This window comes from Haliaeetus leucocephalus, unplaced genomic scaffold (assembly GCF_000737465.1).
Source record: "Haliaeetus leucocephalus isolate CR32 unplaced genomic scaffold, Haliaeetus_leucocephalus-4.0 Scaffold556, whole genome shotgun sequence".
Classification (NCBI taxonomy): Eukaryota; Metazoa; Chordata; class Aves; order Accipitriformes; family Accipitridae; genus Haliaeetus; species Haliaeetus leucocephalus.
Genome location: NW_010972992.1, coordinates 3,930,448 through 3,945,882, shown reverse-complemented (window position 1 = coordinate 3,945,882; position 15,435 = coordinate 3,930,448). Strand labels below are relative to the sequence as shown.

At 41.1% G+C, this 15,435-nt stretch overlaps 1 protein-coding gene across 3 annotated transcripts in view; it reads left to right on the top strand.

The window, feature by feature from the left end:
* TARDBP (TAR DNA binding protein) overlaps positions 1–5,892 on the top strand; it is a 6,091-nt gene extending 199 nt beyond the window's left edge. For 2 of the 3 annotated variants that reach the window (XM_010577329.1, XM_010577328.1), the window contains exons 2-6: positions 425–677; positions 1,450–1,613; positions 2,594–2,734; positions 3,419–3,589; positions 3,973–5,892. In XM_010577329.1, coding sequence (XP_010575631.1) covers positions 440–677; positions 1,450–1,613; positions 2,594–2,734; positions 3,419–3,589; positions 3,973–4,503 — 1,245 coding nt within the window. In that variant the 5' untranslated portion in view covers positions 425–439 and the 3' untranslated portion in view covers positions 4,504–5,892. The remainder of the gene's footprint in view (positions 1–424; positions 678–1,449; positions 1,614–2,593; positions 2,735–3,418; positions 3,590–3,972) is intronic. The other variant, XR_774969.1, reaches the window with a different exon arrangement.
* The last annotated feature ends 9,543 nt before the right edge of the window (positions 5,893–15,435 follow it).

The following is a 15,435-nucleotide window of genomic DNA, read 5'->3' as shown; positions in this document are numbered from 1 at the left end:
GGGCCCTACTCGGGCCGGGGCCGCCGGCGGTGCTGGGCGCGGGACCGCGCCGCGCCCGGAGGTCGCAGGCTTGGGCGGGCCGTGGCAGGCGGTGGGGCCGAGAGGGGTTGTTCCCCCCAGCCCGTCACTGGTCCCGGCCTCGCAGGGGGAGGCTGCGGCGGCCCTGGGAAATGCCTCCGTGCCTCGGGGAGCCGTCGCTGTCATTCTCTCTGCAGGCTCCGGGACGGGCCGAGGTGTTGGTCCGTATGTCAGTCGGTATGGCAGGGTCCGGGGCTTTAAGGTCAATGACTAACGCATTTTGGTGTACTCTGTTGTGTAATAAATACAGATGGGTTTATGCCTTAAGGCTAGAAAGATGAAGACCGAGTCAAGGGAAACAAGGTGATTGTTTACGCCTGCTTTCCCCCCCTCTGCTATACTTCAGTAACTTCCAGAAAAGATGTCGGAGTATATCCGGGTGACGGAGGACGAGAACGATGAGCCCATCGAGATCCCCTCGGAGGACGACGGCACCGTGCTGCTGTCCACAGTGACCGCCCAGTTCCCCGGGGCGTGCGGGCTGCGCTACAGGAACCCAGTGTCGCAGTGCATGAGGGGGGTCCGGCTGGTGGAAGGCATTCTGCACGCGCCAGAAGCTGGATGGGGAAACCTGGTCTATGTTGTTAATTATCCCAAAGGTTTGTCTTCATTCCGTTGGCTTTTTTGTACAAGCCTGTGTTTTCAGTGAAGAGCTCTGTGTGAGTCACTCCTAATTTAACATGGCAACAGTATCACTATTGAACCCTATGATTGACTGAAGTTCAGCGATTTTATTCGTGTATGTGTCCTGCAGAGTAGATTTGACCCCACTGAGTTTTCAGATCTGCAGTAAGACTTTTAACTCTCTACCCATATAAGCACTTTAATGACAAAGTCTTGTGTTATTCTTGGAGGGTTGACAGCCTTATGTAGGCCTTTGAAGACTGTGGTGTAATGGGATCTCTGTGTACTCACAGATGCTTCTCAAGTCATTGTTTGATCCGAGGTACCATTTGAAAATGCTCAGGAAAAGAGGAGCCTGACTGCCCTGCCCCTCCTCCCCCTCCCCCCCGCAACAAGGGAGGAAGGAAGTAAATTGCTAATGAAATATTCTTGTTAAAAATTCCCATCTTCTCTACATCCTTATAGGACTGTGAATATTACTGGATAATACTCTAGTAAACTAACACAGAACTAAGTCAAATTGCATTCTGGAGGAGGACTTCAGTGTAGACTGTTCTTTTTTCTCTCCTTATACTTGTAGGCAGTTGGATACGTGTTACAATAATAAGGTCCCAGCAGCTGGCAGGTGTCTTTTGCAGTCTGTACTTTTTCTCATCATAGTCTATGATTTTATACCATGTAGTCCATAATCAGTGGAAGCAATTCCCAGAGGTGAGGATGATGTCTAATGTACTTCTTTATATTCAGATAATAAGAGAAAAATGGATGAAACAGATGCATCATCAGCTGTGAAAGTGAAACGAGCAGTACAGAAGACTTCGGATTTAATAGTCTTGGGTCTTCCCTGGAAAACCACTGAACAAGACTTAAAGGAATATTTCAGTACATTTGGAGAAGTTCTGATGGTGCAGGTAAAAGCCTTTTGCAGCTCAAGCAAGGAGGGACATTAGGTAGAAATCAGTCTCCTGACAAAGCCAGTAGAAACAAACAGAGCAGTATCAACTCAGAGAAGATCTGAAGCTGTGTGTCTCTTCCTAGGTTGCATTTTGTTTGTTCCATGAGCTTTATAGCTGCAGGCTTGTGTGGGTACAGATGGTCGGGAATATTTAGGAGTGGTAATTCATGCAGATCAGCTTAATGGGTACAGTGTTTTTAAGAGCTTTTTAATTTATAATACTGTTACTAATTATTGTAGCTGAATGTGCTTATATATTTGTGTATGTTTAAGAAATTAGAGATTGCTGTGATGGGAGCACTTACAAGACTGATAAACTCTCAAACAGAACTTTACTGAATTCATTCAGCAACAGCAGGCTTCGTACTAGCGGTTACTTCTATATTGTCACTGCCTACACCAGATTATTAGTCTGTAACGCATGTATCCTGCCTCAGCACGGACCTGGTGCTGCTTGGTTAGTATGGATGCTGGGGACCCTGATGGCCTTAGTTGCTGAGATGGCCTGGCCAGGCGTGCGGGCTCTTTGACAGCAGAAGTCAGACGACAAACCTGCTTTGGTTTTCTTCTGTCTTCATGCGTAACGTTTTTGTCCTCCCAGAATGGGGATCTCACCTGATCCCAATACACTTGTCTTGTTCTTTATCTCTCATTACTTGTGTGCCTCCTGTGTGCAGTTACGTGTGTTTGCCCCTTTGGTGGTCACATTGCTTATACAGTTGGTCTGGCTATGCTATCACAGTATTATTACAGAATACTTATATCCCATTTTTGGTTATGCTTGGGCTTAAGGCAAGTTTAATAATTTTAATCTGTCAGTGTCACAGGTCCCTGCTTTGACTATATAATAGTACGGTAATTTTTGTAAGAAAAGGTAGACATATACAGTAGATAATCAAAACTTTTAAAAAGTCTGTGGGTTTTTTTTTGTCTTAGGTTAAGAAGGATATTAAAACTGGCCACTCAAAAGGTTTTGGTTTTGTTCGGTTTACGGATTATGAAACCCAGGTGAAAGTAATGTCTCAGCGGCACATGATAGATGGAAGATGGTGTGACTGTAAACTTCCTAATTCTAAGGTACTTCTGTATTTATTGCTAGTTTTATTTTTACCACACACCCAAAGTGCACTTCTTTAGCAACTGTGTTAGGTGAGCAGATGAACAGATTAACAGTCCACTCGTGGATGTGGCTTTTCAGTCTGTGAATGGACAGGACAAGCGAGAGCAAGGAAGGAAAATAGGGAGGAGGTGGGTGAGCAGGAAGTGATCAAGAAGTGTTGGGAAGACAGCTAGTTACATAGGGGAATTAAGGACACATGGAAATCTGAAAATAATGTGTTTTAATGTCCAGCAGTACCTGCTTAACTTGTCTGCTGCATGAATAAATGGAGAATAAAGCAGGTGGAATAACTAACCTAGGGAAGATCAGAATGGGTCTTTGTTTGAATGCAAATCTGAAGCTTCTGTCTGTTTATTTCCTGTGTGTATATACGCAGTTATTACCAAAAAAAAAAGCATCCTTCTGCAGTGACCTTGTCACTGTTCTGTGTATTGCTCCCATCTTCATTTTCTTGTGACTGTTCTCCATCTGTACCAAGGTGCAGGCATGTTCTCTGAACAGAACTTAACTTTCTTGATCTTCAGGCTGCAGAACAGGCTAGATTAAAAGCAGCCTTTATCATAATGTAACGTGGTTCTCAAGCATAGTTGTGATTTTTTTTTTTTTTTTTTTCCCCCTCCTTCCTCTTGAATTCTCTCCAGCAAAGTCCTGATGAACCTTTGCGTAGCAGAAAAGTGTTTGTTGGGCGCTGCACTGAGGACATGACGGCAGATGAACTCCGACAGTTCTTTGCCCAGTACGGAGAAGTGGTAGATGTCTTCATTCCTAAACCCTTCCGAGCTTTTGCTTTTGTTACATTTGCAGATGATCAGGTACATCTTAAAATATTTTAACTTCCTATTTAGACAGCCTACATTTCAGTAGCTTGATAAAGCATTATTTCTGGAGCTACACATGGAATGCTTACTTGTCCACTGTCTTGAGAATTCCAGTGGTATTAGCTTGATTTGACTTATCAAAATGTCTAAGGTTGCACTTTTCAGATGCTGTTGTACAGACGGGTTTTTGTACTGCAGTTAGTGTAGTAGTGAATGCGAAGATAAAACACTTCAAATTGGATTAAGTATATGCATATGTTTCCTTTGCAGGTTAAATATCTGCTCAGAATCATGTGGGATGTTTTTGTCTTGTGCTACTAACATTTAAAAAAAAAAAAAGTCTAACAGACATTTAATCAGTCCCTTATTTCTTATAGGTTGCCCAATCTCTTTGTGGAGAGGACTTGATCATTAAAGGAATCAGCGTACATATATCCAATGCTGAACCTAAGCACAATAGCAATAGACAGTTAGAGAGAGGTGGAAGATTTGGTGGTAATCCAGGAGGCTTTGGGAATCAAGGGGGGTTTGGCAACAGCAGGGGAGGTGGGGGAGGACTGGGTAACAACCAGGGCAGTAACATGGGTGGAGGTATGAACTTCGGAGCCTTTAGCATCAACCCTGCCATGATGGCAGCAGCGCAGGCAGCCCTGCAGAGCAGCTGGGGAATGATGGGCATGCTGGCTAGTCAGCAGAACCAGTCGGGGCCATCAGGAAACAACCAGCCTCAAGGCAACATGCAGCGGGAGCAGAACCAGGGCTTTAGTTCAGGAAATAACTCTTACGGCGGTTCCAACTCGGGGGCAGCGATAGGCTGGGGCTCAGCCTCGAATACGGGCTCCAGCAGTGGGTTTAATGGAGGCTTTGGTTCAAGCATGGATTCCAAATCGTCAGGCTGGGGAATGTAGACGCAGTGGGCTCTGATACTGACTCTATGGTGGGAAATCAAATTTTTCTAACTCATGGTAAGTATACTGTAAATTACATATATACTAAAATTTTCCAAATCAGTTTGTTCAGTGTGCAGTATATTCAGCAGTATTTTTGACATTTTTCTTTTTTAAAAAAAAGAAAAAAAAGAAAAAGAAAAGAAAGGTAAAGAGTTTTGTAAGTTTTGTTACATACCTTGTTGGAATACTGAATGTTTGGAAGTGGACTGCTGTTTGCCCGATAGGTGAACTAACACTACAATCGATAGGAAAGGTTTCTCCTGTAATACTTTATCCCTTGTTTCCTGGCTACCTGAATTCTTTGCATGTTCAAAATGGAAACCATTGGTCAGAAACAGCATTCTCTCCCTCTTGTTTTTAATTTGATCCCACCATAAGACTCTCCAAGTGCCCCAGTTGGAGAACAGTGTCGTTTTTGTTTTGTTTGTGTTTTGGTTTTTTTTTAACACTGTCTCCCCTCCATACTAAAGTACAATATGAAGGCTTCATTTAATCTCCGCAGTTCATCTCATTTCAAATGTGTATGGAAGAAGCACTTCATTGAAAGCAGTGCTGTAAATATTCTGCCTTAGGAATACTTCTGTCTACATGCTTTCTCATCCAAGAATACTTCATCACACCGCACATGCTGCGTCTTAGACGGTGGGTGTTCCATTTTTATCCGCTACTCTTTATTTCATGGAGTCGTATCAACGCTATGAACGCAAGGCTGTGAGATGGAACCAGAAGGCTGTTTGAACTTTTGAAACCTTGTGTGGGATTGATGGTGGTGCCGAGGCATGAGAGGGCTGGTATGTGCGAGATAAAGGAGAGAGCGCATGCAGAGACCTGGTGGTGCATTATGGGATTTTATTTTACTTGGCGAGATGTCTCTCAATCCTGTGGCTTTGGTGAGAGAGTGTGCAGAGAGCAATGATAGCAAATAAAGTACGAGTGTTTATTGCATTCAAAGGACATCCATATGTGGAAGACTTTAAGTGGGTTTTATACCTAGTTAATCAATTAGTTGAATGTGTTATGTGAAATGAATATTTGTATTTTTTTTCCCTTATGTCAACTGCTGTGAATGCTGTATGGTGTGTGTTTTTTTTTCTGTTAATGATCTGTAAGTGTGGTAATGTGAATTGAAGATGATGGGGTTTGTGATGAGAACATTGAGCTTGTGGTGTGCTTTGCAGTAGCTCTTGCAGCAGAGATCACTAGCGAGCTCAGTGTGCCTCTTCAGGGTGGAAGTTCCACTGTCTGTAAGATATCCATAAGAATGCTGTTTGCTGCAGTTTCGTGTTTGGATGCTTTTTATAAGATTTGTCACTGTAGGAAATTCTTAAATAAAACTGATTTAAGTAATATGTGTCTTTGTTTTGCAGCCCTGAATGCAAAGAATTCATAGCAATTAATTTTACCCTTTTGAGATGAACTTCTGTAAAGCTTTTTTGCAGTAATTCGGTTTGTTTCAGATAAGCATGCTCTAAAAGTTGACAAGTCAAACGAAGCCACCGCTCATCATGTATCGATACCTGACACCCAACTTTAATCCACTGTATTTTTGCACTGTTCAGTGATACGTATAGATCTTAAATCCAGTTCCCACACGTTTGGGTGTCCGCACCTAGAATGGTAAGCAGTTCCCTCCAGATTGCATCTGTACCAAGGAACGTTACTTAATTATTCTTTTAGGAGTTGGAGTTCCTCATCAGAAGTGGGTTGGGGGAGACAAACACTTATTGTCAAGATGTATTTCTGTCCACAGCATCTCCTTTGGGGATGTATGTTTTTAACTTGTTTTCAGACCAGTCCACTCATGGGAAGTAGGGTTCTGCAGCACCTTCAGCCCAGAAGAAAGCTCTAAACTCGTGTTTAAAACTAGTCATGGGAAAGACTTTCCAGCTGAACAAAGCATTAGTAAATGTCCACAGACTTTGACAGAAGTCTTAATCTGAAAAACTAAGTTTATTACAGGTGCAGAAGGGTCAACTAAGGGGCAGCTTCTTAACAAAGAGCAGGCTGTTTCAGTAGAAACTGGTGGAAGATTATTTCCACTGGCAGTAGGAACTTGAGGAATTGTTTAATCTACTTGTGCTTGAAAGCCACTGAAGCTTGATCTGTATTTTTTATACATCATACTACTGTGCTGTAGCTATGAACATTCTGAATATGGATATTTACACCGTTTTTAACCTATTTAACTTTTCAAGTTATATCTTTGTTACTGCATATTATTTTGAGGCTTGTTAATAGGAAGACCATCTAAACAGTGGACAAAGCTGCACTACTGTTAGTTTTCCACATGCAGTATTAAAAAATCAGCTGGGTCTCAATGTTCATCTTAAAGGGTTTAAAGAGGGGTTCTAAACACTCAGGCTGAGAAGTAATCCCACTCTTCTGTTGTTCATATCCCACTGCAAAAAGTTACTTAGATTTTTTTTTTTCTGCACCTAAATCGGAATAATCTCCAAACTCTGTACCATCTGTGAATTTTGCATTTTAGCACTTGCACTATTACCAGCTACTTCTGCTGAGTAACACTTAAAAATGGTATTCTTGGACCTCCAAAGACTAACTGTGACCCCCCCTGCAAGGAACTTCATGGTAAGTTTTTGTAATTAGCATGGCTTTAATTTTGTTTAAATTGTTCAGGTTTAAGGTTTTAGGCTGATTGGCAGCATTGAGTACTCTTTGCTAATCATTTTAGCCTTCCTTCACCCTCAGACAAAATCCCTGAAAATTTTAGAATAATTTTCAAGTTTTAGTAGTATTTTCTAACTGCTTTGCATACTCTAGTGTTTATAAGTGAGCAAATAAACTACTATTGAAAACATCTTGAAGTGTTTGGAGTCTTGTTTTTGTTTTTTTTTAAAGAGATTGCATTTTCAGTTATATTCTAGAAAGTGAAATAAATACTAATGAAAGAATGTGAGATACAAGAAAGAGGGAGTTTATGTAGTTGTAAGGGGATACATAGTGTAGTCAAAATGGTTTTTTATAACCTTGCTTCTAATTAGTTCTGAGAATGTTGTCAGCTGAACACATACTGAAATTATAAACCTGAATGTGAAAGCTTATTCTTTATAAAACTATGTTCAGAAAAACAGTTTTTGCAGCTGATGAGAGGAACTTCATTAAGGCAAGGGCTGTACAGCTGTCCCTACACTGTGTACAGCAGGTACCTGCAGAGGTACTTTGAGGCATACAGCATTGTACATAAATGCCCCCCAAATACAGGGTGCAACTGGGATTCTTCAACTACCACCATACCTGAGGGAGTGGGGTAAGGTACCTGGATGCTCTTGCGTGCTTTCACTGGACGTGCGTTCCTTCAAAAGCTGCAGTCTTAGAAGAATCCACAGCACTATCTAAAAGAAGACAAAATACACTTTTAAGAAAGAGTAGTGCCTTCTTCAGGCAGATGGCAATTTTGTAAATCTAAAGGTCTTTTAACAGCTGCTGGGACAGTTCTTCCCCACCCTGATACAGCTGCCCCATCATTTGCTTTCATTTGAAATCTGTCATCTTTTCCTGGTGAACAAATAGGTGTGATATTGGTACTAATTGAGACTTTATGCTCCCATCTAAGCAATACAATGTCATTGTCAAAGTTGAACAAGATCATTTTTACAACCTTCATGAATAAAAATTTTTTCTGCCTGGGCATCTTCATAGCAAAACAAGCCTTTGTTCAAAATCCCCAATTTAATCCTCAAAGCTGAGGGCTTTCTTTGATCAGCTATACCATGAGCAGCTGTTAGAACCCAGTTGTCATACAAAAGTGAATCACCTCGTCATCCTCCTTGCTCTGTAATTAACATCACTTGCCAGGGAAATTCTCCAGGCTTGGCTCACTTTCCTCCATATATACGTGCCACAGTTCCACTTCTCTGTGTTCCACAAACTGCAAAACAATGAAGGCAGCAATAACTGTTAAACATTTTAAGATCTGGACGCTGAATTATTATGCTTGTATGGATTAAATTAAGTTAATGATTCTAAATGTAATACCTAGATTGTTTTGGAATGGTAAAATTGCTTGCAAATGAATATTTGATTTAGAGTACCATTTTCATTAGTATTACATACATCCTCTGGAAAAGTTCTGTAATCAAGAGAGACAGTTCTGCTTAGGAATTGGGCATAGAGAAGTAAGTTTATTTGTTCTGAATGTAAATTAAGGTAATTGGAATATATGGATATTCTAATCTAAAAGAGGAACAATTATGCTTTTACATTGTAAAATGTTTCTCCCAAAATTCAAGTCTTGGATCTTGAGTAATTTTACAGAGTAACTCTATTAGGAGTTCAAGCATTTAAAAAAAAAAAATCCCCAAGCTCGCACTCTGTGATAAGGGTATTCAGTGGCTTTTTCCCCTCACAAATACTTCTGGAACATGGTTCAATTTTCCTGGCAGAAACAATGCCAAACAATTTAAAAACAACAATTTAGTTATTTATGAAACTGCATTCTCCAAAAGAAAGCTGGAATAAACTGAAGGTTCAGCTTTTTACTCTCTTTGAGGGGAACTTGAACTGAATTTCTGGCATTAACCTGCAATGCTAGCAGCAAGAGGGAGCCTCAGGCAAGACCAAGGCATGTTAAAGTAGTAATTTAAGAGATAAATGTAAGGTCAATAACTACAGGGAGTGCCAGTCACACCGTGTGGTTATCATAACATTTAGGTTTGTTATTGTTCCTCCCTGTTAAACAGCAATTGTAGCACTTGCTGTTTTGAAAACTGGAGTAACATAAAGGTGGTAATCTGATTCTTAAGATGAACATTCTACAGTGAAGTGGTTCTGCCTCATCAACTTAAAAGTACTGAAAAAAATCTAAGGAAGCCATGGTATTACACCTGCTACTTTACTTAACATAAGCAATGGAATAGCTTAGCTGAGTAACTGTTAACAGCCCAGCATCTGTAGTTCCCTGCCAGCTGGTATTTAGGAACACACGTTGCAGAATGGAGCCTAGCTCCTTTGTTACAGGAAACGTTCTGAAGTTCCAACTCGGGTGCACGTAAGTGCATTACTTCAAAGCAAGCTGTGTCCTTCAGCACTGAACTATGTACAATCTGCCTAGCTGTCTCTGTAATGAAGCATGACCATGGACCAACAACAGTCAATACTAGCTGACAGCTTGTTAATGATTTTGCAGCAACTACTAATTCCAGCTATTTTGTACATTCATGCATTACCTGGTTCACAGACAGGAGGGGTTATTTCTCCTTTGGAGTTTTTCCAGTATCCATCATCACTGCATATATATCTATCTGCATCTCACAGAGACAACAAAAATAAGAACAATTGAAGAGAACAGCTGGGCATTGTTTTAAAACAACACAGAAGTGACACTCCACAGGCATTGTTAGATGTCGTATTTTAGGTCTCCTTTGAGTTTACTGCAGGCTCATGAGAAGGTGACTCCACATCACTTACTTACCCCTCTCTGGCTGTTCGCAAGATCTAATACTATTAAACACCACTAATTGGGGAATTCCAGAATGTGTTAAGCTTCCAACTGTTACTGAATGAAGCCTACCTGGCGAACTTTTCAGTACGCTTAGGGACATGTCCTTAAAAATGGAAGTAACACTTCTAAAGTTAAAAGCCTTTGTGTTGTGTTTCAGAAAGGTTCTGCTGACCTTTACAGGCATGTCTGTGTAAGGCAGGGGTATTCACTCTGTATACCACCAGAACCACAAACACTCTTAATCTGATAGTTAGGACTTATCATTATTATTAGCCTTCATGGGGTAGAAGGGGGCTTCACACTGGTACTGAATTTCAGCATTGTAGGTGGTCTTCTCAGGCTCCATAACATATGTAACAGCACCGCTGTCTATGTCTGCAAGTTGCCCACAGTCAGCAAGTAAAGCAGTTCAAAAATATATTAAAAAAAAAAAAAAGAAAAAGAAAAGGTAGCGCACTGAAAAAGTCAACCTAATCAAGCAGGATTCAACTGTGATCTTCAGGGAATGGTACAAGGCGTCTTTACTCAAGATGACAGAAACAGAAATACTGGTGAAGGTTCCATGCTCACAACTGGGCAGGCAGACATTAATAACATCACGGCTGTGTACTGGGAGCTGGAAAACTTTTAGTAGATTCTGTGGTTTCCTCAGAAAATTTGCACTCCCTTCCATTAGATTAAGCTGTGACTGTGCAAGACTCATGCTGCATGCCATGTACATGGGAAACCAACACGTATATTAATTAATACAGACTAATTAAAAATAAATTGTACCAGTACTCTAAGAGTACAGGTACTATATTTTTCTCCTATGACGATGATGCTTTTGCTAATCACATAAAACTGTTGGGACATTGTACACAATTTAAAAGGACACTACCATGCTTTTTTTTCTTTTTTTTGTTTTAAATAACCATCAGTGCTTTTTAGAGATTTTAAAGAACGGCAGAAATTGAAACATCTTCCAAGTTACAAATACACAATGCACTTTGACAAGAAATGGAAGAGTTACTAAGCAGAAGAAAATGTTTCTCATACTGCAACTTCTATCATTGTCTTTACAAAACCAATGTTTTAAATATAAATATTTACACAAATTTTCAAATTCACAAATATTAGCACTGACTTACTGATGCACTTTGCCAATGGTTTGTTCCAAGAACCATTCTTTTGACATTTCGCTACAAAAGACTTCACAACATTTTAATTCTCCAAGAAGCATGAATAGAAAAAAAAGCTCAAATTAATTCCACATCAAACAGGGCTAATTACAGAAAAACAACATCAATTACACATTTATTTGTTCATTCATAAGGGAAAAACAATAACTGGATTTTTATTTGCTTAAAATGTCTTTACTTAATGTACTGCTTTGCTGCACTACTTTCAGAGTGGGAAAAGGTAAATAATTCTTATACGATCATCATATAGATCCAAACGTGGGTGCTAATAAAGGCCAGTGCATTTCAAGGACAACATGGAATATGGCTTTCATCTATCTACTCCCATACAGACCCAGCTTTCCTGCTATTGGTGTTGAACACTAAGCCTCACATCAGTTCAGTTATTCTGGGTTTCTACATCAACACTAAACAGTAAATGTGTGCAACTATCAAATCAGACTATAAAGTAACCATTGAGATAAGCCTGTGCCTTCCTAAAACACAATCACCTACCTGTGATTTTAAAATTTTGCTGTAAGCATAGACAGACATGCTGGTTTTGGCTGGGATAGAGTTAATTTTCTTCACAGTAGCTAGTATGGGGCTATGTTTTGGATTTGTGCTGAAAAGTGTTGATAACACCAAGATGTATTCATTACTGCTGAGCAGTGCTTACCCAGAGCCAAGGGCTTTTCTGCCTCTCACCCCACCCCACCAGCAAGCAGGCTGGGGGGGCACAAGAAGTTGGGAGGGGACACAGCTGGGACAGCTGACCCCAACTGACCCAAGGGATATTCCAGACCATACGACATCATGCTCAGCATATAAAGCCGGGGGAAGAAGAAGGACGGGGGGCATGTTTGGAGTTATGGCATTTGTCTTCCCAAGTAACCATTACACGTGATGGAGCCCTGCTTTCCTGGAGATGGCTGAACACCTGCCTGCTGATGGGATGTGATGAATGAATTCCTTGTTTTGCTTTGCTTGCATGTGCGGCTTCTGCTTTACCTATTAAACTGTCTATCTCAGCCCACAAGCCTTCTCACTTTTATCCTTCTGATTCTCTCCCCCATCCCACTGTGAGGGAGGTGAAGGAGCAGCTGCGTGATGCTTAGTTGCCAGCTGGGGTTAAACCACGAAAACAAACTAGAGTATATTCCAAAACCGCCTGCTGGGAAGCAGGATGTTACTAAGAAGCAAGTCTGAAATGCGGCATTCAGCAGGAATGACCAAATATTCCAGTTTTAACTTCCCTGGAGAGATGTACTAACAAATGAAAGAACATTAAAAATTCTCGCTACACTGATCTTGTGAAATCTTTCATAAAATCATTCTTTTATTCCAACATAATTACAAGCAAATCTCTAAGCAGCAGTGTTCAAAGAGCATCAGCATGGGCATACATACACACAGGCATACACAGAAACACAATGCTTTGGGGAGGATATCAAAGAAAGGACAACTGCTAACAAATTCAGTGTACTGAATACACCTCATAATTAGAGCATGCGAAAAACAGAAACTGTTAATGAGAAAAGGCACCTACATGTTTAATCCCTGAGAAATTAAGTCTAACAGGGCTGACAGTGCTATGGTTCACCTACTTCAAGTAGTACATACCCGGTGTCACATGAGAGCACAGTGGTCACCCAGAATGTACCGCGCTTGCACTGGTGCGATGTGACCATGGGGTGGTGCTTCAGGACTGGGACATGGCAAACCTGCAGAGGATCTGAACACAGGATATTCCCCTTAAGAGCGAATTCGTTACTTACTGCTAAAGGCTCTTAGGGGAAAAACCACCCTTTCTCTGCCTTTTCTCTACACTGTTTCACTCACATGGACACAAACAGGCAATTACTGAGAATAAAAGGAAAAAACTATGACTGACTTACTGTGATACTCTTGCATCCAAGGTGTGCAGCCACCTGCACAGAGCCAGACTACGCTGACAGGACTTGCCCAGTGTGTCTGTTGCCTAAACATGTACCTCATAACTCTTGACAAGTTGGGAAAATTGTTTCCTAAAATAAAATCATATGCCTGGACCCGAGTTGAACTGTAAGATCAGCTGGAATTCTGGAGTTCTCTTAAAACTTTACTTCAGAAGTAAACTACCTAGCAGCTACATTGTTTAATAGGTATGCTACTGAAAACTAAGTATAAAACCACTGTTTCAAAGGACCACTATTTGGTTGCTGTTCAGGCCTTTCCAGAATGAAGTTCTGGGAATAGTTTGGGCTTGAGAACTAAACAGAGGTCACCTACCCACCTGTTGCCATGTATTCCATCTTCCACCCAGTGTCTGCTCCCGAGATATCAGTTATGAAAGTAATACAACACTAACCTGTGTCTCAATTTTTGCAGGCAAAGTCCTTCCACAGAACGGGCCAAATTGCTTTTTGGGTGTTTTAACCTGAAAAGAATGAGAGAAGGCAAACAAACTGTCTTTATTTCTTCCCCCATGAGGCTTATGGAAGAACAAACCGATTTTAATATAACGACTCCCTGAACCTGAATGGTCCTTTCTTGCGAAGTTTATAAAAAACAGGCAGGTGGTTAGAATGATGGCTCATCACTGGTAACTCACAGCATGCCTTTTCTCCAAGTATCCTAAGTGCTATAGAATTCCTGGGAAGTGATCACTGGGTCCATTTTATAGATAAGCAAACTGAACACAAAAGATTTAACTGACTCCCCTGGCATCACCAATCTGTGATAAGGGTAGAGGTTGTCATGAAATCTATCAAGTCATCACACATATGTGTGCTTGGTTTTGGTGAATTTCCCAAAAGAGGAAGGTGTTGAAAGAAAGGAAAAAAAAAAAAGAAAACTGAAAGGATGAGAAGAAGAAATGAATGAGGAGAGATACAGGGAGACAAAACTGTAAATTAACATGGAGAAACACAGGCTGAAGAAGATGCAGTAAAAGAACTGGGCCTGTCTTACAAACACTGTGATGAAATACAATAAACCTCACCTTACCTTAAGGACATCACAGGGGCACAATACTCCTGGGTATGTCTCCACATTAAAGGTTTCCATGAATTCCAGCGTGATCAGGAAGCCGTCTTCTACCTGGATACGGTAGCTGCAGGAGCTGAGTGTGGGATAAGGTGTTGGGTAGTCAGGGCTGGTGACTTCTCCAATTCTTTCAGTAAAAACCTGACTCTGATGGTGGTCTAAGGGGAAAAAAAAAACCCCAAAGCAACCCAACAACAGAAAATTATGATCATAGTTGTATTAACTCAGTTCAGCCATACTGGGTAGTGGATCTTTTTCTACACTAGTCTATCCCTTTGAAAAAGTTTCAGAGCCACATATCTACCTACCTATGAAATGAAGCTAGTCTCACACATTTCACCAGGGGGCATTTGTCGCTGTTGAGAAAATTGCCCTCTCCCTCTCCCTCTGTTGTGGTAGAACCAGGGCTAGAGCGTTATCGAGCACTCCTACCTCAGAAGTGGTGCAGGAAAGGACACTGGGAAAGCACCACTTAAGACAGTCACAGGGCTGGAGGTCAGAAAGAAGTGCGATAGCTGGAAGCTCATCAGAAACATTCCGAGGTGTTAAATTTGCAGCTTCTCTGCTGCACCAGAGTGTGTAGGGTGGTAGGATAGCTATCAGCTCCTCAATTCCAGAAGTCTCTGAATGCAGCTCTTTCTTTTTAATGCCTTTGTTGCCAGACATTTAGAATGTAATTGTATTCTCTGAGCAAAACCAGCTGTGCCTCTTGCCGACACAATTGGAGCCACAAATGCTCCCTGCTGAAGAGAAGCAAGAAGGAACAGCCACAAGTGCCCCGAGGATCTCTGCTTGTTGACAGCATCTGATCACTGTGAAGTGGTGCTTTGATCAGCTGGGAACAAAGGCTTTATGATGTGCTGCAAAAGCTGTATGAGCAATCCTTTAATTGATGAGGAATGCTGGACTGGCTGATAACACCGGCATATTTTTGTACCACTGTGACACTGAATTAGTTGTAAGAGGGTAATTGTTTGACTTCTTTGAATTGTATCGTCAAACATACCATGCTAACCTCCACCAACAAAAATGCCATTATGCAGTCATTAATTACAGATTATCACCTAAAATAGACCATACAGTTTAAGGTTGCCATTTCAATGGAAGGGGACCAAGTTGTGAATGAGAAAATTAACGTTATTGTCCCTTAACTAAACATGGATTTCATTAGCCAAGATTCTAAGCTCCTTTTACGTCAGAGAATGAAACTTGCTTCCAATCCTATACCTATGCAACAGCCCT